The 24,906-nt window shown below is 43.8% G+C and overlaps 1 protein-coding gene across 2 annotated transcripts in view; it reads right to left on the bottom strand.

Moving 5' to 3' along the window:
- Window positions 1-1,234: 1,234 nt before the first annotated feature.
- The window catches only part of LOC106577627 (phospholipid-transporting ATPase ABCA1), a 230,701-nt gene continuing 207,029 nt past the window's right edge, over window positions 1,235-24,906 (bottom strand). For both annotated transcript variants that reach the window (XM_014155904.2, XM_014155905.2), the window contains exons 48-50: window positions 23,953-24,045; window positions 6,590-6,833; window positions 1,235-2,496 (exon numbers count right to left, since the gene is read on the bottom strand). In XM_014155904.2, coding sequence (XP_014011379.2) covers window positions 2,356-2,496; window positions 6,590-6,833; window positions 23,953-24,045 — 478 coding nt within the window. In that variant the 3' untranslated portion in view covers window positions 1,235-2,355. The remainder of the gene's footprint in view (window positions 2,497-6,589; window positions 6,834-23,952; window positions 24,046-24,906) is intronic.

Below are 24,906 nucleotides of genomic sequence, written 5' to 3'. Positions count from 1 at the left end.
GGGAGACCATGCAAACCAGCCTGGTCTCATAGACTACACATAACATAGTAAACGTAAATCTGCAACACTGATGATATGATATGTTATGTTTGGAATGGTTACATAAGACAAAAGGTTACTTAAGGCAAAATCTAAAGTAAGGGGGTTGGTCGGGCGTATAACGTGAAAGTCAAAGTTTGCGTGTTCGAATCTCATTCCGGACCGCTTTAGAAATGTAGCTACTTTGTAACCACTTAGCATGTTAGCTAACCCTTCCCCTAACCTAACTCATAACCTTAACCCGAACCTTAAACCCCTAACTTAGCTAAAGTTAGCTACCTAGCTAACGTTAGCCATTGGAATTCATTACATTATACATTTGCAAATTCGTAACATATTGTATGAATTGTAACTCGTAACGTATCATACGAAATGGATAATGGACATCCTACATATCATACTATCATATTAATTGGAGTGTTCGGATTTACTTTTACTAATCAATACATATCACACTATCATACTAATTGAAGTGTTCCGGATTTACAACACATGAACACTGAGTGAGACTACATTGATAAAGATAGGTAGTGGGTGAAAAAATGAACCAGAAATGCATATGTAGTGGAGGAGAGGTCTTTTTGAAGTGGGGGTAAGAGGTGCTGTGCATCTGGAGGATTCATGGGGCTGGTAGCAAAGAGAGCAAAGGCCTATGGGTAGCATGGCCAGAACTGGCAGGGTTTCAGAGGAGAAGAGTGCTGATATCTCATAACTGTCAAAATGGACATTGTTTATTCATAGTTTACGTGCACATTGAGAAAGAAAAATGTAGCGTTTTGATGCTCTTTTGACACATCTAAATGCTGTTAATAAAACGGAATAAAAAGTATTTTGAGGGAACTTGGTGTTTGAATAAAAAAAAGAAAGGTTAGCAGAGGGAAGATAAAAAGCGTGTCTGTTTATTATGGTAAACTACTGTCCACTTGGCTATAAACAAGGAACTCACCATCGAACCATTTGCAGAGTTCTACGTCAAAGCTGAAATGCTGCACTTGTGAGTTACACGACAAAGACAGATTAAAAAGGAGTGTTAAACAAATAATAAAATAATGGTGCACTTATTCAAGCTGCAGAGTCAGAAGTTTAAAAGTGGCTGCCACATATCTCTCAAGTGGCTAAAAGTGACTTCCAAACAAGGCCCAATAAATCCCGGAGGAAATAAAGCTGGGGATCTACAAATTCAACTTGTAGTCGCTTGCCAATTTGTGCAAATGTTTAATCATCTGTCCTGGAATAAAGCAATATTCAGTACAAATGGGATTCCTTATTCTTTGCAATGAACAAGATAATAATACGGGAGACATTGAACGGCATACAAATTACATTGGGCTCTTAAAGTAAACCCTTTGAACATACAGAGAGGTTATTTGTATTAGAAAGTGCTAATTCCACTTGCAAGGTAATGTAGGCAAATTGACAAAGTGCTTGCTGTGGTTTCACCATTGTTAAAAAAGGACTACTCACACTCTCTCAATATAGCTGTAATATATGCGTGTCTATGTGTGTATTGTCAAAAATAAACCATTATTTTACTGGCAAAGTGTTTGGTGGTTTCACCATTGTTAAAAACTACCCGCATTCCAAATATAGTTATATTATACGCATATCTACCTGGGTAGTCGAAAATAAACAAAAATGGAAACAAATATTTCTTCTTCACAAAGTTCTTGGGTTAGAGGGTAGGCTAAATTTATCCTGCAAATACACACCGGAAGGCTCTCGACTCCGTATTGCACACAAAGCATATTTTGCAAAGCAGGCCATGCCATTCTAATTTTGGAATGAAGGAGAGGATAACATGAAAATATCTGGTCCTGGAAGATCCGCAGGGATCTGGTCCAACGAAGTGCACTGTAAAAGAAATAGGGTACCATTTGGGAAGCATTCACTGTTTTATCAGCAGTGAAACAACTGCAACAACAATCGTAAGAGAATGTCGAGGGGCAACATAATAGAATCAATGTGTTGACCTTTGAGGAAGAGGTGTTTTCCTAGCCATATCATTTGGCAAACAGGACAAAGTCTGACGATCTGTATTTCTGTTTTTCATAATCAAGCAATCCCCGAAAATAACAGTATCTAATCTAAACATTGATGACCTCACAGTCCTCTGATGCAGGTAGACCAATCACATTTTTATTTTGCTCTGCTAGGTGTGGAATTCCATTATGTGTGTTGTTCACGTTTAACATTTCAATAATAACATAGCAACATTTCATTATGGCAGATGGCACAAGTAAAACATACAAAAGCTATCTACAAGCTTAGACCTGAGATAAACAGTGCTTGTGATTTAGTGATGGAATCTGAAGTGACTCAGACGCTCTCTGGTACAGTTGAGTCGGTTGAGATCCGAGTTTCCATTGGCATTTCGTCGGACACGTCCACTTTGTGGTCATAAACTTGCAGGGCCTGATTGTCCTCCTCCTGTTGGTACCTCGCAAAGTTGACAAAGACCTGAAGATGAAGACATGGTGGTAAGAGTAGCTGTAGATAGAACGTCCTTGCATGTCACACACACACATCTGTTCATATGAATGGGCTTCAAATATGTTTAAAGATTGTTTTGTTTTCAGAATTATTTCAACATTTAAACCGAAAGTCAATCAGCATATTCGATCTGCCTCTTCTAATGACATTTAAACAAAACATGTTTATATGATGTATCCTTAAATATCTTACACTTCACTGTGAAACAAGACAGAACGTATCCTGTTAATTATTACCCCCCCAACAATTTCTTTATTCACGGTGAAAAGGAGTCAGACATCAACCTTGGTCTGCTTTATGGGGTGGGGAAACAACAGTAAAAGTCTTCATCAGGTAAAGTATTAAGAAAGAAGGACAAGACATAAAACAAAAAGGCCCGTTAAGGCCACCATATATATTAAGATATGACGTGACTATATGTACTACAAGAGGAAATGTGGAATGGCCAGATTGTATAACAACGGATCGACCTGACTAATATTATACCATGCTATCTGAGTCACTTAAGCGGGGACTGTTTCTGCAGTGAAACAACCGTTTACAGGGGAAGTCATTATTATTATTATTAATTTTTTTATCTCCGCCAAGTCCATTAAGCACTGCCTATGAAGTATATCTTCCTCAACAGTTACAGCCAATAAAATAATGCCACACAATATGTATACAGTCCCCTTCGAGGCATAGAACAAGTGCTCTTCTATTTCCTTTCGGCAGCAAAGACAAAATGATTCAAACAAAAAAAACTCCCTTCCACCACCCACTACCCCTCCTCAGCTCTTCCTCCTCCTCTCCTCCACAGGCATCTTCTGAATCCCTGGTGGAATCAAATTCCCTCTTCTAGCTTCAGCGTTAAAGTGAAAGCCCAGTACAACGCATTTGATGCAATAGCTGTGATATAACTGGCTGTTATCAGCCTGGCATGTTTCATTTGAAAAGAAAGGGGAGGTGTTCCACCGATTTCCCCGATCCGTTCTAGTGTCAGATAATGTCGACCATCTTAATTGGAACTAGAAAGTCTTCGGTCGAGACTCCAGAGAAAAGTCAGATGGGACGGTAAGTATGTGATACCTTTGATGGAGGAGGACCTTGACTGTTAGATCCTGTTTCAAGAAACGTCCTGTTAAATTGGGGAGGACTTGCCCAGTGAAGAACTGTAGTGCTCGGCTCTTTGGGCTTTTGAAACTGACAGACAAAGTTTAGCAAAATGCTTCCTTACAAAAATGTCTGACAAACCTTTTTTCTTCTTCTTCAGTTTCCATTCAATAACTTGACGGCTGTGACATCTTGTCAGGGAGAAAATGAGGCAGTTGAAAAACAACAACACCTTCTTCAACTCCGCCTATCAGGAGGATTATTTCACCCTTGACCCCAGATGCCATTTGGTTGAATACAGTATGCCAAGAGGCTTAAAACATTGATGCCTTTGACCTTCCATATCAGAGTTTGACAGACAATACAATATCCAGACCACATACTGCTACACTTCTTAAGTTGTCTACTGTATATTTGTCAAGGCTGGAAACAATGTTGCGTTTATGAATGCATTCTAAACAATAGAGCGCTCCGTACGGCAGGCCTGATGTAGACCTACGCAAGTGGTCAAAATGTTGTCACCAATAACCCACATGGGAGCATACATATCCTGCATAGTTGAATCATATGGTGAAGATATTTAATATCCTGCATCTGCTCAAAGACTTTAGATTTGTGGAACGGAGCATGTGACCTTTTCAAATACTAGCATTTCATACGGCACACACAGTAATAACATCTCTTTCCCCACTGTACTCGCTACAAACATGTTTCTCTAATCACCTCTCATCTTCTAACAATTCGTTTATTATAACTTAGACCACATGCTCCATTGGTCTTCACTGACATTTTGTTCATAAAAGATGGGTGTGGGCATTAATTATGGCGAGGGGGCATTCGGGTGTTTATTACATGGCTGCCGACGCGTGGCAAGGAGAAGGATGCAGAGGCGCTCAATTAACCTTTGCCGCTCTGGAGGTGGAGTCCCTGCGCGACACACGCACGCCTCGGTGAACTTTTTAAATGCAGGCCGTCCCAGTCCATGCCCAGCTATGTGCTCCGTCGTCTTTGAAATGCTCTCTGTGGTGTGTGGTGGAAAATCACTTTTTTTTTTCTCAGGGATGTAAGGTACAGTAAAAATGGACGTGCCACTTCATTTTAGGTGTCAATCCAGGAACATAGAAGATGGTAATGTTATCACTGCATCAGTGCTTGTCCTCATTATCAGACAAAAGGTAACCCTTTGTTTTCCATGAAGGTGAAGATAATATCTAACACATACAGTTGAGAAATAGCATCCTCGTGCTCAAGTTAAATATTGTGTTTTCAATTTGTGAAAAACTCAGTTTCAGAGAACAATATGCACAACAAAGTACAGTCTAGCGGTACAGTGAATCATGTACTTCATAAGTTCAGTGGCTTTTGGACAATGCTGTATCTGGATACATACTTGATAATCAGCTGATACATACTTGATAATCAGCTGATAATCAGATAAGGGGACGGGCTGTACCAAAATGGACAAATGTTGGGAAACAACACCATTGCATATAACATGACACCTTTTCAGTATGGGTGAGCCTAGTATCTTGATATTTGTAGCTTACTACACAACAGTACGATCTAAATAGTATATAGTATGATTAGTACACAGTATGTTGTTTTATTAAGTAGTAGGCAAGACAGATTTCGGACACGGCCAATGTCTTTCAATATAGGCATTAATGCCTCAGCCTTGGGGCCTGATCAATATTAATTGTAGTGCGAGCCAGGTCTTACAGTACAATAGGTCAGGACTGTCATCAATAAATCACCAGCTGAAAGGTGACTGTCTGGTCTCAGTCCCCCATAGGTGTTGGTTTTTATCCCCTTTGTGTTTTAGTGCAGTGACCTTATAGCCCGCATGTGATTTATTTAGTCTCTGTGATCTGGTAAATACAGTATGGTCTATTACAGAATGGCTGCATTGTTGGTTCTTTATCTCTTTCCCTCTCTTTCTTTCCCTCTCTTTATATTGTTTTCTTTCCCTCACTCTTTCTTTCTCTCACTTTCTTTCTCTCACTCTTTATTTCTTTCTTTCTTTCTCTCTCTCACTCTTTCACTCACTCTTTCTTTCTTTCTCTCTTTCTTTCTTTCTTTCACTCACTCACTCACTCTTTCTTTCTTTCTTTCACTCACTCTTTCTTTCTTTCACTCTTTCTTTCTTTCTTTCTTTCTTTCTTTCTTTCTTTCTTTCTTTCTTTCTTTCTTTCTTTCTTTCTTTCTTTCACTGACTCACTCACTCACTCACACACTCACTCACACACTCTTTCTTTCTTTCACTCACTCTTTCTTTCTTTCACTCTCTTTTTTTATCCCTCCTCCTTCCTTCCTTCCTTCCTGAAGGATTCCAGCATTCCTCTCCTGGCAGCTGCTTTTGAGAGGCTCTCACCCTGAGGCTTGTTTTATTCTGGACAGTCCTTCTTTCCACTCCTTTCCTCCCCAAGGATGAGTGGACAGGTGACCTTTGCCCCTCTGAAGGTGCTCTAGTCAAGCCTTACTCCTTCACTGCTGTGCTTTGAAGACCAGGCACTTTCTCATTGAGCCTTGATTGCAACAGATCTCAAGCTTCACACAACACATCAGATACGTGGGGTGAGGCAGTCGACATTCGACATCAAGTCTAATAGCATTCAGTGTACAAGTCTTAAAGGAAATGTGTTCTATAGATAATGTATGCCTAAAAGGGATGGGCATCTCACTCCTGGAGGGCCACAGTGTCTGCAGACGTTTACTCCAGCCTTAACACGCCTTCCAAGAAAAGAAACCTGCACACACTCCTGCCCTCCAGGATCAGAGTCACCCATACCGCCATACACAAAAAAATACCTTGATTTGTTGAATTAGGCTTGTTCGTACAGGGATGGAACAAAAGCCTCCACACACTGTGTCCCCACAACAGAATATAGTAAAATACCATAGAAATACTATTATCTCTCTATGGTCCTCAACCAGAACCACAATTGAATGAAGGGTTTAATCTGGTTACCTGATCCAGAGTGGTCTGGGAGACAGAGTAGTCCTCCACACCCAGCCTCTGCTGATGAGTGGTGAACTGGCTGAAGATGTTGGCCAGAGCGCCCTCACTGTGGGGGAGCTGGTACTGCAGCGTGTTGTGGTGCTTCTCCTTCAGTACGCTACCGGGGAAGGTCTCGTGGACAAACTCTTCCACGGGGCCCAGAGCCGGGGGCGAGCCGCCCACCCTCACGATCACAGTGTAGCCGTCCCCAAACCTAGAAAAACCAGACACATGGATAAACACATACACTACACATCAATTAAAGCATATGGACTGACAAAAAGGCACACACATACATGCACACACAAAACCAACACAAACACGCACACAAAAACTTGAGGTTATCCAGGGTTAGTGCCTTTTTGGAACAATTTCTATGCTCCAGCATATCACCTGAGTCGATATTCACCTTGCCTAATGTGGGCGGCAGGTAGCCTAGTGGTTAGAGTGTTGGCTGCTGAAAGGTTGCTAGTTTGAATTCCCAAGCCGACTAGGTGAAATCTGTCGGTCTGCCCTTGAGCAAGGTACTTAACCCTATTTGCGCCAGGGTCGCAGTCAATAATGGCTGATCCCTGGCCGTGACCCCGCTTTCCAAGGGTGGGATATGCAAAAAACATATTTCCATTTCACACCACACACTTGTACAGGTTACACACTTGTACATGTGTGAAACAGGACAAATATAAGCAACCTCTACTTGACCGTTGACACACAAGAACGCACACACAAAGAAAAGTGAGGTTATCCAAGGTTAGTGCAGTTCGGTAAATTACACACCACAAAATGCCCGTTTGGAACAATTTTGTATGCTCCAGCTAATTCCCTTGATTCCATATTCACCTTGCCTTATGTCTATGCACCACCCAAGCTAAAGTGCACACTCCTGAATTTAACAGCAGCACTTAAATAATATGCTTCTATTTCCTCACTGTGCTGAATTTGGTGGTACCCTTGCGCTAACATAATGTGATGAAAGAGGAGGAGAAGGACGGATAGAGGGATGGAACGTAGGAGATGGGGAGCGAGGGAGGGGGGAGGCATAATTGATCTTCATTCCCCCGGCTCGTTGAAAGCTCCCTGTGCATCCGGTGCAGCGTGTCGAAGGAACAGGTGCGTCACAAACACCGGGAGTCGGCCAACGCCGCACACCCGAGAAACTCGTGAGTTTTTTTCCCGTCGCCTGAAGGAATGTTCACTCCTCCTACTGCTGTTCTCCCATCCCTCTCTTCACCCTCCCTCCGCTGTTAGCTCTGCTTCAGAAGGTGCTAATGCTAGGTGCTGATGCTACATCCTGAGTTTGGACAAATCCATGAGTTGGCATGTAGAATTGCCCATGGTGCTTTGGGTGTACCTACTGTATATGTAAGCAGTGGATCACAGTGTGACATGTTGGCTGCATTCCAGACACACAGTTTCAACACAGGTCTGCACAGATGATCAGATCTTTAAAATACCTGGGGATGTTTAATGTAGTCTGTGTCCCAAATGGCACCCTATGGTGAATAGGCCACCATTTGGGACTCAAGCATAGTGTTTATTATCTGGACTGTTTAAGTGTTTAATGTCTCAGCAACCACATCTCCCGAGTGGCGCAGCGGTCTAAGGCACTGCATCTGTATCTCAAGAGGCGTCACTACAGTCCCTGTTTCGATTCAAGGCTGTATCACATCCGGCCGTGATTGGGAGTCCCATAGGGCGGCGTACAATTGGCCCAGCGTCGTCCGGGTTTGTCCGGGGTAGGTCGTCATTGTAAATAAGAATTTGTTCTTAACTGACTTGCCTAGTTAAATAAAGGTAAAAAAACCCATTATATAACGATCGTACAATCTGTACAGATGATGTGGAACACACCCACTATGACAAGGTTCGGGTGTATAGTTTATTTTCTATTATTCAGACTTAAAATGTCTTGATACGTGCATGTCTTGATACTTTTAGGCCATCTTAAAGCCAATCCTAATCTAAGGACATACAGTATATTTTCAGAATGCCTCAAAATCTCTCTTTGTGTAGGTACAGTGCCTTCAGAAAGTATTCAGACCCCTGGACATTTTCCACATTTTGTTACGTTACAGCCTTATTCTAAAATGGATTAAATATTGTTTTAAATATCAGCAATCTACACACAATGTCCCATAAAGACAAAGCGAAAACAGTTTTATTTACAATTTTGACAAATCTATAAAAAATTTAAAACAGAAATACCTTCTTTAAATGAGTATTTTAATTTTCTATGAGACTTGAAATTGAGCTCAGGTGCATCCTGTTTCCATTGATCATCCTTGAGATGTTTCTACAACTTGATTGGAGTCCACCTGTGGTAAATTCAATTAATTGGACATGATTTGGAAAAGCACACACCTGTCTATATAAGGTCATGACTTCGAAGGAATTGTGCATAGAGCTCCGATTGTGTCAAGGCACAGATCTGGGGAAGAGTACCAAAACATTTCTGCAGCATTGAAGGTCCCCAAGAACACAGTGTCCTCCATCATTCTTAAATGGAAGAAGTTTGGAACAACCGAGAATCTTCCTAGAGCTGGCCATCCAGCCAAACTGAGCAATCGGGGGGAGAAGGGCCTTGGTTAGGGTGATGACCAAGAATTCGATGATCACTCTGACAGAGCTCCAGAGTTCCTCTGTGGAGATGGGAGAACCTTACAGAAGGACAACCATCTCTGCAGCACTCCACCAATCAGGTCTTTATGGTAGAGTGGCCAGATGGAAGCCACTCCTCAGTAAAAGGCACATGACAGCCCAATTGGAGTTTGCCAAAAGGCACCTAAAGGACTCTCAGACCATGAGCAACAAGAGTCTCTGGTCTGATGAAACCAAGATTGAACACTTTGGCCTGAATGCCAAGTGTCATGTCTGGAGGAAACCTGGCACAACCCCTATTGGGAAGCATGGTGGTGGTGGCAGCATCATGCTGTGGGGATGTTTTTCAGTGGCAGGGACTGGGATACCAGTCAGGATCGAGGCAAAGATGAACAGAGCAAAGTACAGAGAGATCCTTGATGAAAACCTGCTCCAGACTGCTCAGGACCTCAGACTGGGGCGAAGGTTCACCTTCCAACAGGACAACGACACTAAGCACACAGCCAAGACAACGCAGGAGTGGCTTCGGGACAAGTCTGAATATCCTTGAGTGGCCCAGCCAGAGCCTGGACTTGAACACGATCAAACATCTCAACCTGACAGAGCTTGAGAGGATCTGCAGAGAAGAATGGGAGAGATTCCACAAATACAGGTGTGCCAAGCTTGTAGCATCATACCCAAGCAGACTCGAGGCTGTAATAGCTGCTAAAGGTTCTTCAACAAAGTACTGAGTAAAGTGTCTGAATACTTATGTAAATGTTATATTTTAGTTTAAAAAATGTAATAAATTTGCAAAACTGTGTGTAGATTGATGAGGAAAAAATACAATTTAATCAATTTTAGAATAAGGCTATAACGTAACAAAATGTGGAAAAAGTCAAGTGGTCTGAATACTTTCCGAAGGCCCTGTATACCTCTGCAAATTACAATGTCTCAATCCCATTATTTATTTATATATTCAGAAAATAAATTCAGAAAAACTGATTGCCTCAAAAGAATTAGGTAGGAGTATGGCAATGAGGCCTAGTAATGACTTATTGTGAATCCAAAATCAGATAAATCTGACTTATCAAATTATTTCCAGGTCTCTCAAGAATGTGCAAACAAAAGCATTGTTCCAAAGACATCAGTGAATTACTTAAGGCACATCAGCATATGATGAGATTCACTCGTCAAATCTATTTGTATAAAGCGGTGTGCATTCATTCACTTTCTATTTAGTTACACTGTGTACTCTGACATGAATAATTAAAACAGATCCCAATCAATGCACCGGCACATCAAATAAAAACCACCAAAATATGATTCTAACTTTGACATTAAATGATCCCTCAAAGCTGGAATGGGCTACCAGCCTTTAACATTCCTTGGCTTTTATGCTAAGTCGAGTGAGACCAGTGTTATTTTGTTGTTAGTACTATTATTACCGTTGTTTTCTGCTTAATGAATCCCCTAATGTTATATTTAGCCGTGGAAAATGTCCATTGGGGGCTGCTAAGTGCTACATGCAAGGAGAGGCAGCAACCTCTTAAAAGTAATTAGAGACGTGGTGTGTAAGCCTCAGCCGTATTAAGGCTTCTTTTCAATGTCCGTACTAGCATGCAACGTAGAATCCAAGGCCAAATACATTGCTTCATTCTAAATTGTACGCTCGTCTGCATGGCGATAGGAACAGAGACTAGCAGTACATATTCAACATGACGGTCAACTCCCAGAGCCTTTCAATGGGAATACATCATTATACCTAATAACAAAGCCATGTCTCTGTGCTGATTGAATACTTTATTTGAAATCCTAGATTAAAACGCATATTCTTCATTCCTCTGATTGCTAGAATGGAACATCAACATTTAAATAGGAAATAACAAACGAGAGAGAAGATCAACTATTCTTTACCATCCATGATTTATTTGTCCAATTCTCTGTGATTACACAGTCCTGTGGACTTCTTTTCATAGCATTTTGAAATAGGCCTTCAGTACAAAGTTTGAAGGAACAAAGAGCAATGTCAACAGAGAAGCCAGTCTGAGTAGCAGTCGTCTGAAATCCCACCCTTTTTGAGATTTAGCTATTATCCAGTCTGATTCATCATCCAATCATCATGAGTCTGACAAGCGCCCCTTCCATTTAGCGATGGGATCGAGCCAGACAGGAAATCGGCCGGCGCTCAGAGTGGCGAGGCGCAGCTAAGCTTTCAGAGGTGCTGAGCTCAGCAAAGACAAGATTTTTTTTTTTTTATCCAATAATGCTTGGGGGCGTCGCTAGAAGAGGTTTCAGCCGCACATGTGTAATCAAACGGCGCTCCCCAGCAGCAGAAAGAGGCTGATCAATGAGCTCTCGCTCTCTTTCTGTTTTCTCTCTGTGCTCTATTTTCTCCGCTATACTCCAACAGGAGAGTGGCGGTATGTATTATTCATTTTCCAATTTCTACCCTTCGGTCGTCTCACAATAATATAAGTGATCATTACTCGTTGTGGATTTACTACTTCTGCTATCGCTCTTCTATTATCTCTCTATGTTCTTTCTCTCTACATTGTTGGGAAGGGCCCGGAAGTAAGCATTTCACTGTTAGTCTACACCTGTTGTTTACCACGCGTTTGAGAAATACAATTTGATTTGAATAGAAAATTATCTCGACCACAATGTAAAATGTTACCTTCCCTCATCAATTGTTTGCCCAATCCCAGATTGACCACTTGTTCCTACAGTACCAATCAAACCTGTGGACACACCTACTCACTCAAGGCTTTTTCTTTATTTGTAGAATAATAGTGAAGACATCAAAACTATGAAATAACACATATGGAATCATGTAGTAACCAACAAAAAGTGTTAAACAACTCAAAATATGTTTTATATTTGAGATTTTTTAAAGTAGCCACCCTTTACCTTGATGACAGCTTTGCACACTCTTGGCATTCTCTCAAAATCGGCATAAAAACAACATGCGCATTTTTACACTAGAGATGTGTTTCCATCAAATTGACTTGTCGCAGAAAAAAGGCTGTGCGTGATGACATAGTGCACATTAAAATACCTTTTGCGGTTAAATTTCCATGCACTGAATCAGAAAACAAAGTTCAATGGGTTTCTATAACATTTTCAACTCAATTCATGGTTTTCTCACAAACAATGTTGCGTGATATAGTGAGTGTACCCATTCTGGTATTGGTATAGTAGATAGTAGCTGCGCGCTGTTTCCTTACAGCGCACATATAGATTCGTCCGACTGCCAGATGGTGAAGCGTGATTCATCACTCCAGAGAATGTGTTTTCACTGCTCCAGAGTCCAATGGCGGCGAGCTTTACACCACTGCAGCCGAAGCTTGGCATTGCGCATGGTGATCTTTGGCTTGTGTGCGGCTGCTTGGCCACGGAAACCCACTTCATGAAGCTCCTGACTAACAGTTATTGTGCTGACATTACTTCCAGAGGCAGTTTGGAACTCAGTAGTGAGTGTTGCAACAGAGGACAGACGATTTTTACGCGCTGCGTGCTTCAGCACTCGGCGGTCCCGTTCTGTGAGCTTACATGGCCTACCACTTCGCGGCTGAGCCGTTGTTGCTCCTAGACGTTTCCACTTCATAATAACAGCACTTACAGTTGACCAGGGCAGCTCTAGCAGGGCAGAAATTTAATGAACTGACTTGTTGGAAAGGTGGCATCCTATGACAGTGCCATGTTGAAAGTCACTGAGCTCTTCAGTATGGGCCATTCCACTGCCAACGTTTGTCTAGGGAGATGGCATGGCTGTGTGCTCGATTTTATACACCTGCCAGCAAGGGGTGTGGCTGAAATAGCCGAATCCACTTATTTGAAGGAGTCTCCACATACTTTTGGCCCTGTAGTGTATTTCATCTGTAGCCTAATAAACTGCTTGCTTTCCAGACAAGTCATAGTGGGAGGACCACAGACCATCGCATGACTCCAAGTTTACTTCGATATGATGGTTGTTATATCAATATTTGCACATAAAAGCGTTTCCAACAACATTACTTGCATCTTTCATTTTACCGACATAAAAAGATCCCACCTTGTCTAGTGTATTTTGTTTTGTCAACATTTGGAAAGTATACAGAAAAGTTTTTTTTTTCTTCTGTCAGGCCTGTACTTTACACACATAAAAAGGTTGGATGGAAACCTGGTTACTGACAGCCACTTAATTAGCTCGTCAGCTAACATTTTTTACATTGGTAAATTAGTCCAGCGGCCAGCTATCTAAACTTGTAGCAATCATTGTTGAATTACTGACCGGGGGCTCTCATTGATTTTGTTAGTCACTCTCCTCCATGATCTCTCCTCTCCTCTCCAATCCATCCTCTCCCGGCTCGCCTCTCTTATCTCTCCTCTCTCCCGTCTCTCATCTTCTCCCTCCCGTGTCATTTAAAACACATAACCTCCAGCTTCAGAAAGGGGACGAGAGCTGCTGGAGTGCTGCGCATATCTGCAGTGTGGAGCTAGGGAGGGAGAGATCTCTCCAATCTCTCCTTGCTCCGCTCCCATCTCTCTCTCTCATCCATCCTCTCATCTCTGCTCTCCTCTATCCCATCTCTCCTCTCTCATCCATCCTCTCATCTCCTCTCTCATCCATCCTCTGCCATCTCTTTTCTCCTCTAGCCAATCTCTCATCTCCTCTCTCATCTATCCTCCCCCTCTCTCATCTATCCTCTCCCATCTCTCCTCTTCTGTATCATCTGTCCTCTCCCCATCTCCGCTCTCCTCTCGTCTATTTCCTCTCCCATCTCTCCTCTCCCGCGTCTCCTCTCCCACGTCTCCTCTCTCTCGTCTCCATCTCTCCTCTTTTGCCATCTCTCCTTTCATCCACTCTCCCACTCTCTCTTCCACTCTCATCTATCCTCTTTCATCTCAACCATCTCTCTTCTCCTCTCTCCTCTAACCATCTCATCTCTACCATCTCTCCTCTCTCCTCTATCCCATCTCCTCTCTCATCTATCATCTCTGCTCTCCTCTCCCATCTCTCTTCTCCTATCTCTCCTCTCCGATCAGCTCTCCATCTCTCCACTTTTCTCATCTCTCCTCTCTATCTCTCCTCTCCCATCTCTCCAATCTCCCCATCTCTCCTTTTTTCACATCTCTCCTCTCCGCTCTCTTCTCTTTTCCCATCTCTCATCCTCTCTCCCATCTCTCCTTGCGCCTCTTCCATCTCCCCTCTTTTCCCATATCTCCGCTCCTCTCCCATTTCCCCTCTCTCCTCTCCCATGTCTCCTCTCCCATGTCTCCCGTCTCTCCTGTCTCTACTCTCTTCTCCCAGCTCTCCTCTATCCCATCTCTCATCTCCTCTCCCAACTCTCTTCTCCCCATCTCTCCTCTCTTCCTTCTATTTCCTCTCTCATTTCTCCTCTCCCATCTTTCCTCTACTCTCCCATATCTCCTACCCTCTCTCCTCTCCAATATCTCCTCTCCCATGTCACCTCTCTCCATCTCTCATCTCATCTCTCCTCCCATCTCTCCTCTCCCATATATCCTCCTCTCTCATCTCTCCTTTCCCATCTATTCATCATCTCTCCTCTCATATCTCCTCCACTCTCTCCTCTCCCCTTTTCCATCTCTCATCTCCTATCTCATCTCTACCATCTCTCCACTGTGCTTCCCTCTAACCCATCTCTCATCTCCCCTCTCATCCATCCTCTCCCATATCCTCTCATCCATCCTCTCCCATCCCTCCTCTTCTCTGTCCTCTTTTCTGTCTCTCCTCTCCCATCTCCCCTCTCCCATCCCTCTTCTCCAGTCTCTCCTCTCCACTCTCAATTCTCCTCTTTTCCCATATCTCCTTTCCCATCTCTCCTCTACTCTCCCATCTCTCCTCTCTCATATCTACTCCCCTCTCCCATCTCATATCCTCTCTCCTCTCTATTGTCTCATCTCTCATGTCTCCTCTCCCATGGCTCCTCTACCATGTCTTCTCTCCCATGTCTCCTCTCCTCTCTCCCGTCTCTCCTCTCCTCTATCCCATCTCTCATCTCCTCTCTAATCTATTCTTTCCCATCTCTCCTCTCTTCTATTTATTTCCTCTCCCATCTCTCCTCTCCATTCTACTCTCATCTCCAGTCTCCTCTCCCATCTCTCATCTCTCCTCTCATATCTCTCCTTTCCCATTTCTCATATCTCTCCTATCTCTCCTCTCCCATCTCTCATCTCCCCTCATCTCCTCCTCTCCCATCTCTCAGCTTTCTTCCTCTCCTCCCATCTCTCATCTCTCCTCTCTGCTCTCCATCTCTCCTCATCTCTCTCATCTCGTATCCTCTCCCATCTCATATCCTCTCCTCTCCCATCTCGTATCCTCTCCCATCTCGTATCCTCTCCCATCTCTCATCTCCCATCTCTCCTCTCCCATCTCTCCTCTCTGCTCTCCAGCCCTCCTATTTTCCCATAACTCCTCCCACCTTTCCTCTCTCCGATGTCTCCTCTCCCATATCTCCTCTCCGCTCTCCATCTCTCATCTCTCTTTGTGCCTCTCCCATCTCTCCACTCCCATCTATTTTCTCCTCTCCCATCTCATCTCTCCTCTTGCTCATATCTCCTCTTCCATCTCTCATCCTCTCTCCTCTCCCATGTCTCCTCTCCACTCTCTCCTCCACTTTCTCCTCTCCCCTCTACCATCTCTCATCTCCATTTTCCTCTCTCATCTCGCCTCTCCCATCTCTCCTCCTTCCTCCTTTCCCATCTCATCATCTCTCCTCCCGTCTCCCCTTTCCCATCTCTCCACTCCCATCTCTCCATTCCCATATCTCCTCTCCCATCTCTCTCATATCTCCTCTCCCATCGCTCTCATATCTCCTCTCCCATATCTCCTCTCCCATCTCTCTCATATCTCCTCTCCCATCTCTTATATCTCTCCCCTCCATCTCTCCGCTCCCATATCTCCTCTCCCATCTCTCTCATCTCTCCTCTCCCATCTCTCATCTCTCCTCCTTCCTCCTCCCATCTCATCATCTCTCCTCTCCCATCTCCCATCTCTCCGCTCCCATATCTCCTCTCCCATCTCTCTCATCTCTCCCCTCCATCTCTCCCATCTCTCCACTCCCATATCTCCTCTCCCATGCTCTCCTCCACTCTCTCATCTCTCCTCTCTCATCTCCCCTCTACCGTCTCTCATCTCTCCTCTTCTCTCCCATCTCTCCTCTTCCATCTCCCCTCTCCCCACGTCTCCCCTTTCCCATCTCTCCTCTCCCGTCTCTCTCATATCTCATCCTCTCCCATCTCTCCTATCCCATCTCTCCCCTCCCATCTCATCTCTCTCATCCTCTTTCCTCTCCCAGCTCTCCTCTCAAGCTCTCTCCTTTTCCCATCTAACTCCTCCCACCTCTCCCATCTCTCCTTGCGCCTCTCTCATCTATCATCTCTCCTCTACACTCTCCTCTCCCATCTATCCTCTACACTCTCCTCCTCTCCCATTTCATCTCCCCTCTTCCATTTATCCTCTCCTCTACCATTTCTCCTCTCCTCTCCCATTTCTCCTCTCCTCTCTCTTCTCCCCCATCTATTTCATCTCCCATCTCTCCTCTTCCATCTCTCCTCTTCCATCTCTCCTCTTATCTCCCGACTCAGTTGGAGTCCCTCCCGTGTCATTTCAAGCACATAACCTCCAGCTTCAGAAAGCTGTTGCTGGAGTGCTGTGCATTTCTCTACATCTCCTTTCCAATCTCTCCTCTCAGTATCTCTCCCATCCCATCTCTCGTCTCTCCTCTCCCATCCCATCTCTCGTCTCTCCTCTCCCATCTCTCCTCTCTCCACTCTCCTCCATCTCTCCTCTCCACTCCCATCTATCCTTTTCCATCTCTCCTCTTTGCTCTCCTCTATCCCATCTCTCTTCTATCATCTATCCTCTACACTCTCCTCTCCCATCTTTCCCCTCTTGAAAAGATTGAGGAAGAGAGGGAAAAGGTCACCAAACACCCCCCATATTGGTGTCCAGGGGGGGTTGAAGGGAGTGGGGAAAGGGGTCACACCCCAGGCTGGGTGGCCGTGCTTTGATCAGGCAGGAAGTCCTCGATGGGTCACACACACACAGAGGTCGCCTGTAAGGGTCATCACTGAAGCTCCCTAGCAGGGAGAAGCCATGGGCGATGGATATATACGGTGCAGAGGCATGTTTTATTCAAGGCTGGAGTTGAAAATACATATGGTACTGTTCAGATGAGGTCTGGAATGGACACACACACGCTTCCGCTCAGAGAGACAGACATGAATCCACACGGACACGTGTACACGCACACACTTCAAAACATACACTGCATACATAAATATGTACGCATACACATGATATATGCCTCAAACAGACACCACATGCTTTCGATGGCCATAGAGGATTTCACACACTGATCTGTCCATGTACAATGGGTATTAATAACAGCTGATGCATTGTAAACCGTAAGGGGTGTTATTTCCCCATCCATCTCAGACACTAACAGTCAGTTAGATAATGTATTACTTAGCTACAGTGCAATGCAGTCAATCCACATAGTCAATGCACAAATTTATTAGACATCTCAAAGGCAACTTCCTCAGATTGATCACAACTTTTAGATGCTCTTATAAAACTCTCTGGCGCTGCGCGCAACATTACCTTAATGCATTAAATGCACTTCGCAGCTTTCGTTTATATTTTATTTCACTCTTTTCCCTTAAAGGTCCAATGCAGCTGTTTATATCTCAATATCTAATCAGTTCTGGCTGGGTAACAAATAAGTACCTGACTGATTGTTTTCAATTAAAATGGTAAAAAAAAAATTGCTTCTTTGATAAGAGCCATTTCTCAAGCAATAATTTTGCACTGTCTGGGTGTGGTCTGAGTGGAAAGTGAAACTGAAAATGTGTCGTTATTGGCAGAGAGGTTTGGAACCTTTTCTTATTGGTCTATTAACTGGGCAGGCCAAAACACTATCCCACCAAAACATGCTGAAATTTCACGCAGTCTTCTCAAACAGCTCTTACACTAAAAGAGCATTATCATAATTTTCACAATATCATTCCAACCTCAGTGTAGAAATATACACTGAGCAAATCAAACTTTAGGAACACCTTCCTAATATTGAGTTGCATCCACCCTTTTGCCCTCAGAACAGCCTCAATTCTTCGGGGGCATGGACTCTACAAGGTATCGAAAGCATTCCACAGCGATGCTGGCCCATGTTGACGCCAATGCTTCCCACAGTTGTGTCAAGTTGGTTGGATGTCCCGTTGGGTGGTAGACCATTCTTGATACACACTGGAAACTGTGAAAATCCAGCAGCATTGCAGTTCTTGACACAAACCAGTGCGCCTGGCACCAACTACCATACCCCGTTCACCCTCTAAATGGCACACATACACAATCCATGTCTCAACTGTCTCAAGGCTTAAAAAGCCTTCTTTAAACCTGTCTCCTCCCCTTCAGCTACACTGATTGAAGTGGATTTAACAAATGACTTCAGTGAGGGATCATAGCTTTCACCTGGATTCACCTGGTCAGTCTTTGTCACGGAAAGAGCAGGTGTTCTTAATGTTTTGTATACTCAGGGTATATAAAAACACATGAAACTCATGTTTGTGACTGCACTGGTTCTCTAAGTAAGGACGGAGGAAAAAACGCTGAGATGCAGGGAAATACAGCTCCTGCTAGCCGCATAAACCCTTATTCTCCAGACGTATGAATGTTAAGTTTTAATTTCCTCTTTGGACCCCAGGAAGAGTCGCTGCTGCTTCGGCAGAGGCTAATTGGGAATCCTCATAAAATACTAAATACTATGAATGATGTCAGTCACAGGAAAAGAACACCAGCTTCCCGCGTCCTTCTCCCTTCCCCTGACCAGCTTATATGGGAGCTATGGAAGTTTTTTTACTGCCGTGCACTTCATTTCACTTTACTAAACACCTGGGACTGAACTGGATCTGACGCTCCTGGATTGTAAAAAGTATATTTACAGCCACTTATTTATCTCCCCGGTTCTCTTTTTGGCTTTCATAAATTCTCTCCTCCGACGAACGATTGATTGATTGGAAATGCAACGGAGCCGACCCGGTCGTGGGGCAGGTGGGTATAGAGGGACAAAAACAATCACGATCCCAGATAATGGAGGGCGTCCTCTTAAAACATTATCCGTCCCATAACTGCGTTAAGAGGTCTCTCTCTGATTTGAATGGTGCTATTTTTGCTTATTTTTGGACCTGATTGATATACAGGAGTTGTTAAAACAATGAGGCCGCCAGCCAGGCAGCTCCAATGAGAAGGTGGGAAGACAGGTCATCGGTGTGGCCTGAAGGGTGGGTTGATGCTCCATCCCCAACTGAGCGAGAGGGCGGAGGGAGAGAGAGAAAAAGAGAGAGGCAGCTGGAGGATGAACATATAAAGGTAATGTAACGAGACGTTTTGGAGGAGGAGGATGAGTGCGCGGGTGGGGTGACGAGAAGACGGAGAGGAAGAAGGTGGACTAGCAGGTATTACGCACACAATACGGAGTCAAAATGTGAGAGGCATCCTGTGGAGAGATTCCATTCTCTTTCTCACCCGTGATGAGGTGGATGGGGGGAGAGAAAAAGAAGCCCCGCCCATCACGCAGGTCAGTCGTTAATACCACTGTGTGCCAGCGGCTCGCCACCCGCCTCGACCCCCTCCAGTCACACGCTGATGGAAGTCTTCCCGTCTCCTAATCGGCAACAACTTGGGTAATAGTGAGATGTTGCGTAAACACGCCCCTCCCTCACAGCATGGCCGGGCCATTTACATAAACAAGCAGAAGAAAAGCGATGCCATGCTTCCACAGGTAAATGTGGACAGATTACATTGCCGAGTGGTTTGCGCAGCTTGACTTTAAAGATGGTCGATCAAACGCTCTGCTACCACCCTCCCCCCTGTCCCGTTTCTCTGCCTGACCCCCCCCGCACCCGCTTTGGGGACACATTTCATGGGCGTGCGTGGGGGAAGAGTGGAAAGGAAAACAGCGGCAAGTCATTAACGGGGCCCACACCTCATGAAACATGAATTACATGAGCCGAGAAAGAGATAGCGACGCTTAATTAGAAATTATTCACTGTGTCGCGAGAACTGAGCGATAGCATTTCAACAGCCACACCCAAAAAACTCATGTGACCTAAAATTACTAACAAAAAAACTGGCAATGCGTTTATCTGTTTTTTTCCCCCCTGCTCTGGTCTATGAAGTGGGAGAAATGAGTGATTGGCTGTGGCTGACAGCATAGACTATACAGTAGACTAGAGCACGGGTTAACCCATTCAGCGCCTCCCTCTTCCCACATCCCTTAACTATACAGTGTCTCTCAAATTATTTAGGGCGGCCTCGTTGTCCCTGAGGACAGGAAGTCATTGACACAGAGGATCTGTCAATTACACCAACAGCTGGGAGGGACAGGTCAGCCCATCGCTTTCTTCCTCTCTCTCACTCTCTCCTCCTCTATATTCTTCTCTCTTCTTCCCTCTCTCTCCCTTTTCTTCTGTCCCCCCGCCCGCTCTCCTTTCTCTGATTTAACGGCTACAGAGATGATATGACATCAACCCTCTCGATGGGAAATATCCTTGACACCCATTGCTCATTTCAGCATCAGACCTTAAGTAGGCATACATTCCCCCATCCCCTTCCACCCATACTCGTCCTCTCCCCACTCTCTGACTTGTAAAATGGATTGCCCCCCCCTCGTCCCTTTAGTCTGTAATGTCCTCCTAGAAGATCACACGATACTGCTGTAATAATGTCAACCCCCCAGCACAACATAATGGATGGCCCCACCCACACCCTCATCACCACATGTGAGATGGCCCAAAAGGGGGTTGGCCTTGTGAAAATGTCAGGTGAATATCAGAGAGCATACTTAAGTGCCGGGTTTAAGGTCAGGGGGAGATTGGAGATGGAGCCTGACTAAATGTGTTAAGAGGCGTGTATAAATGCCATTACAGGACGGGTAAAGATGGAAGAGACAAAGAAGGATTTATTTTCACACAAAAAAAATCTTGTGGTTTAGACCAGGGGTTCCCCAACCTTTTGTGTTATTGTTTATTAAATACACCACCAACAGTCTTCATTTGAGCGACCTACGAACATTTTGTTGTTTTGAAACTAATTTCCTGCAAGTCTACGTAGCTTACCAAGACTATTGACATCTTTTAGATAGGCTTTTTAATAATAATATATAGGGAAAATAGTCTAGACACGATTTCCCCAAATATTAATCCGCTATTTTTTTAAATTATTATTAGAATTTATATGAAACCTTAATTTAATTATACATATTCTTTTTTACAGAAAGTGAATAGATAAATGATAGCGACAGAGTCACACGTTGCGAAACATTACTTCCAAGTCCTGACTTTAGAATGTTTAGCTCAGCTTCTGAATGTCATAGAGATGAAGATATCGGGCATTTTGTTTCTAGGATAAAGCATCACGACATAATGTGCCGTTATAGATTTGTTTAAACAATTGTGAATTTTTTTGGCCTGCATCGCAGAGCTTGACGCGTCTCTACAGACCCGGGTTCGATCCCGGGCTGTGTTGCAGCCGGCTGCGACCGGGAGACGCATGAGGCGTCGCACAATTGGCCCAGCGTCATCTGGGTTAGGGGAGAGTTTGGCCAGCCGGGATGTCCTTGTCCCATCGTTCTCTAGCGACTCCTGTGGCGGGCCGGGCGCATGCACGCTGACACGGTCGCCAGGTGTACGGTGTTTCCTCCGAGACATTGGTGAGTCTGGCATCCGGGTTAAGCGAGCAGTGTGTCAAGAAGCAGTGTGGCTTGGCAGGGTCATGTTTCGGAGGATGTATGGTTCTCGACCTTCGCCTCTCCCGAGTCCGTACGGGAGTTGCAGCGATGGGATAAGACTGTAACTACCCGAAATTGGGGTGAAAAAGGGGTAAAAACAAAAAAGGTCCCATGACACCCCCCTAGGAAACTTAGTTTGGGAACCCTGGTTTACAGTAATATGGATGAGATGGATGCATGTTCATAAACATTTTTATTTTTTTTATTTTTTTTTTTAACCTTTAACTAGGCAAGTCAGTTAAGAACAAATTCTTATTTTACAATGACGGCCTACCCCGGCCAAACCGTTCCCTAACCCGGACGATGCTTATTCAATTCAATAGTCATTCAATTCAATACGTGAATGAGGGAAAAACCAAGGTGTGTTATTTACATAGATAGAACCCTAACTCTAACCCTGTACTGTAAAATACTATAATAGCAATACTTGTTTACTACAACATCATTAAAGGGGGAAAAAAACAACATGCGCTATTAACATAATACATCAAGACTAATGCTAATGCACTCTATGGAATTGTAGGCTAATATCTGTTTACGTCACCATGTTGCATTGAATAAAGTTTATTCAATTCAAAATAGATTTCAAAATGTTGCTTATCCCAGTGTTCATGGCAACTGAACGCATACATTGGAGGCTAAAGAATGGACATATCAATCCCAGATTTCCCAAAGACTGCCAAATGAGGACACACTCATGTCACAGCTTAGAGACGGAGAGGGTGGCTTGCTCCGTTAAGGCTAGACCAAATGTCCATAATGTTATTGAGAACTACCAAGAAATAATCCCCTCTGATTTTGAGAAACACTGATGATGTATGAGTCATTATAAACTGGGTGGTTCGAGCCCTGAATGCTGATTGGCTGACCGCCGTGGTGTATCAAACCGTATATCACACGTATGACAAAACAATTATTTTTACTGCTCTAATTATGTTGGTAACCAGTTGATAATATAATGGGCTCCCGAGTGGCGCAGCGGTCTAAGGCACTGCATCGCAGTGCAAGATGTGTCACTACAGTCCTTGGTTCGATTCCAGGCTGTATCACATCCGGCTGTGATTGGGAGTCCCATAGGCGCACAAATGGCGCACAAATGGCCCAGCATCGCCCGGGTAGGCCGTCATTGTAAAAAATAAATTGTTCTTAACTGACTTGCCTAGTTAAATAAAGGTTAAATAAATAAAAAAATCTTATAATAATAGCAATAAGGCACCTTAGGTGTTTGTGATATATGGCCAATATTCCACAGCTAAGGGCTGTGTCCAGGCACTCTGTGTTGTGCTTAAGAACAGCTCTTAGCCGTGGTATATTGTCCATATACCACACCTCCTAGGGCCTTGTTGCTTAATACTGGAATCCCTTTATAAGGGTACTGGCCTTCATAGAATACAGACAAACCTTAGATAGCATCATGCCTACGTACTGTACATGTGAGTGCACCTAAGGCTAAAGATCAATAGCATTTCTGTATGTCACTCATTTCGCAGGGCTTCAGCATAAGTTGTTAAACACTGAGTGTACAAAACATTAAGAACACCTGCTCTTTCCATGACAGACTGACCAGGTGAATCCAGATGAAAGCTATGATCCCTTATTGATGTCACTTTTTAAATCCACTTCATTTTTAAACATTTCAAATCAGAGTAGATGAATTGGAGGAGACAGGGATTTTAAAGCCTTGAGATAATTGAGTTATGGATGGCGTATGTGTGCCATTCAGAGGGTGAATGGTCAAGACAAAATATTTAAGTACCTTTTGAACGGGGCATGGTAACTAGACACAACTCAGGTAAGCATTGGAGTCAACATGGGCCAGCATCCCTGTGGAAGGCTTTCCACATCTTGTAGAGTCCATGCCCTGACAAATTGAGGTTGTTCACTCGATGTACATTGCATTGGAATTTTCCCATTAAGAGCATTAAGGCTGTGGCCAAGCTGTTAGGGCCGCTGTCAAGGCCTCACCTGCTCTTAAGATGCTGGATACTGCCCAGACACTTGAACTGTCCATTCACCATGATGGCCATGCGCGTGCACAGGGCCTCACACTCCTCCATGCTGTAAGAGACAAAGGGAGAGAGGTAGAGAGAGAGAAAGGTTCAATTGTGTACTATAGGGCACCATTTTTCTACTCTACACAAACGTTAGTCAAAAGACTTGCAGAAACAAAACAAGTCAGTAAGATTTTTTTTCTGGTTTGGTTGTTCTCCATCCCATAGGGCTGACTAGTAACATGCCATATGTTACCCGTTTCAGGAAGCTATGTGTATGTCGCATGTCACTACTTCATAGGAACGTCTTTTTTCATTTTTATCATCAAAATAAGTTTTTTTGTTGTTGGTAGAAATGCCTTCTGGAACATGTGACCTTTCATGTGCCTTAATAACAAACTTGTATTCCATCTGTAAATACTAATACAACTGTTAAATTACAAGCCTAGTTGGTTTAGCCAGGAAAAAGGAGGAACCTTCCTGCTAGCCATGATTGGCTGAGATATTGGATAGGCTGGACATGCCAGGAGATGAGTTTGGATTGGTCTGCCATGTTGCATACTTCTGTCTATAACGTGAGCTGCTCAGTATGTGTTGATAATCCTTTCTACCGCTGATTTTTTTAAAGATATAACGTTAGCCATCGAGAACTACAAAAGCTTTGCAACTTTTCTCAACATCTTTGATGCCCTGAATTTAGCAGGCGCTCTCGACAGATCAACTGGAAAAAGTTGTGGTGGCTACTTTCTGCACACGCCACGGTCAATGTGAACCGGAGTGACTTGACACAACGCTGGCCAAACAAGATGTACCTACAAACCAAAATGGAGTTAAATGGTTCCAGTCTGCTGTGAAGTGTTCATCCATGTATACAGGTAAAAGTCTAGCTACATTTTCAGATATTATATGTTTCTAATTTTGTCAGAAC

This window comes from Salmo salar, chromosome ssa18 (genome assembly GCF_905237065.1).
Source record: "Salmo salar chromosome ssa18, Ssal_v3.1, whole genome shotgun sequence".
NCBI lineage: Eukaryota > Metazoa > Chordata > Actinopteri > Salmoniformes > Salmonidae > Salmo > Salmo salar.
Note: the sequence above shows the minus strand (reverse complement) of the source record. Positions and strands in the feature narration are given on the sequence as shown.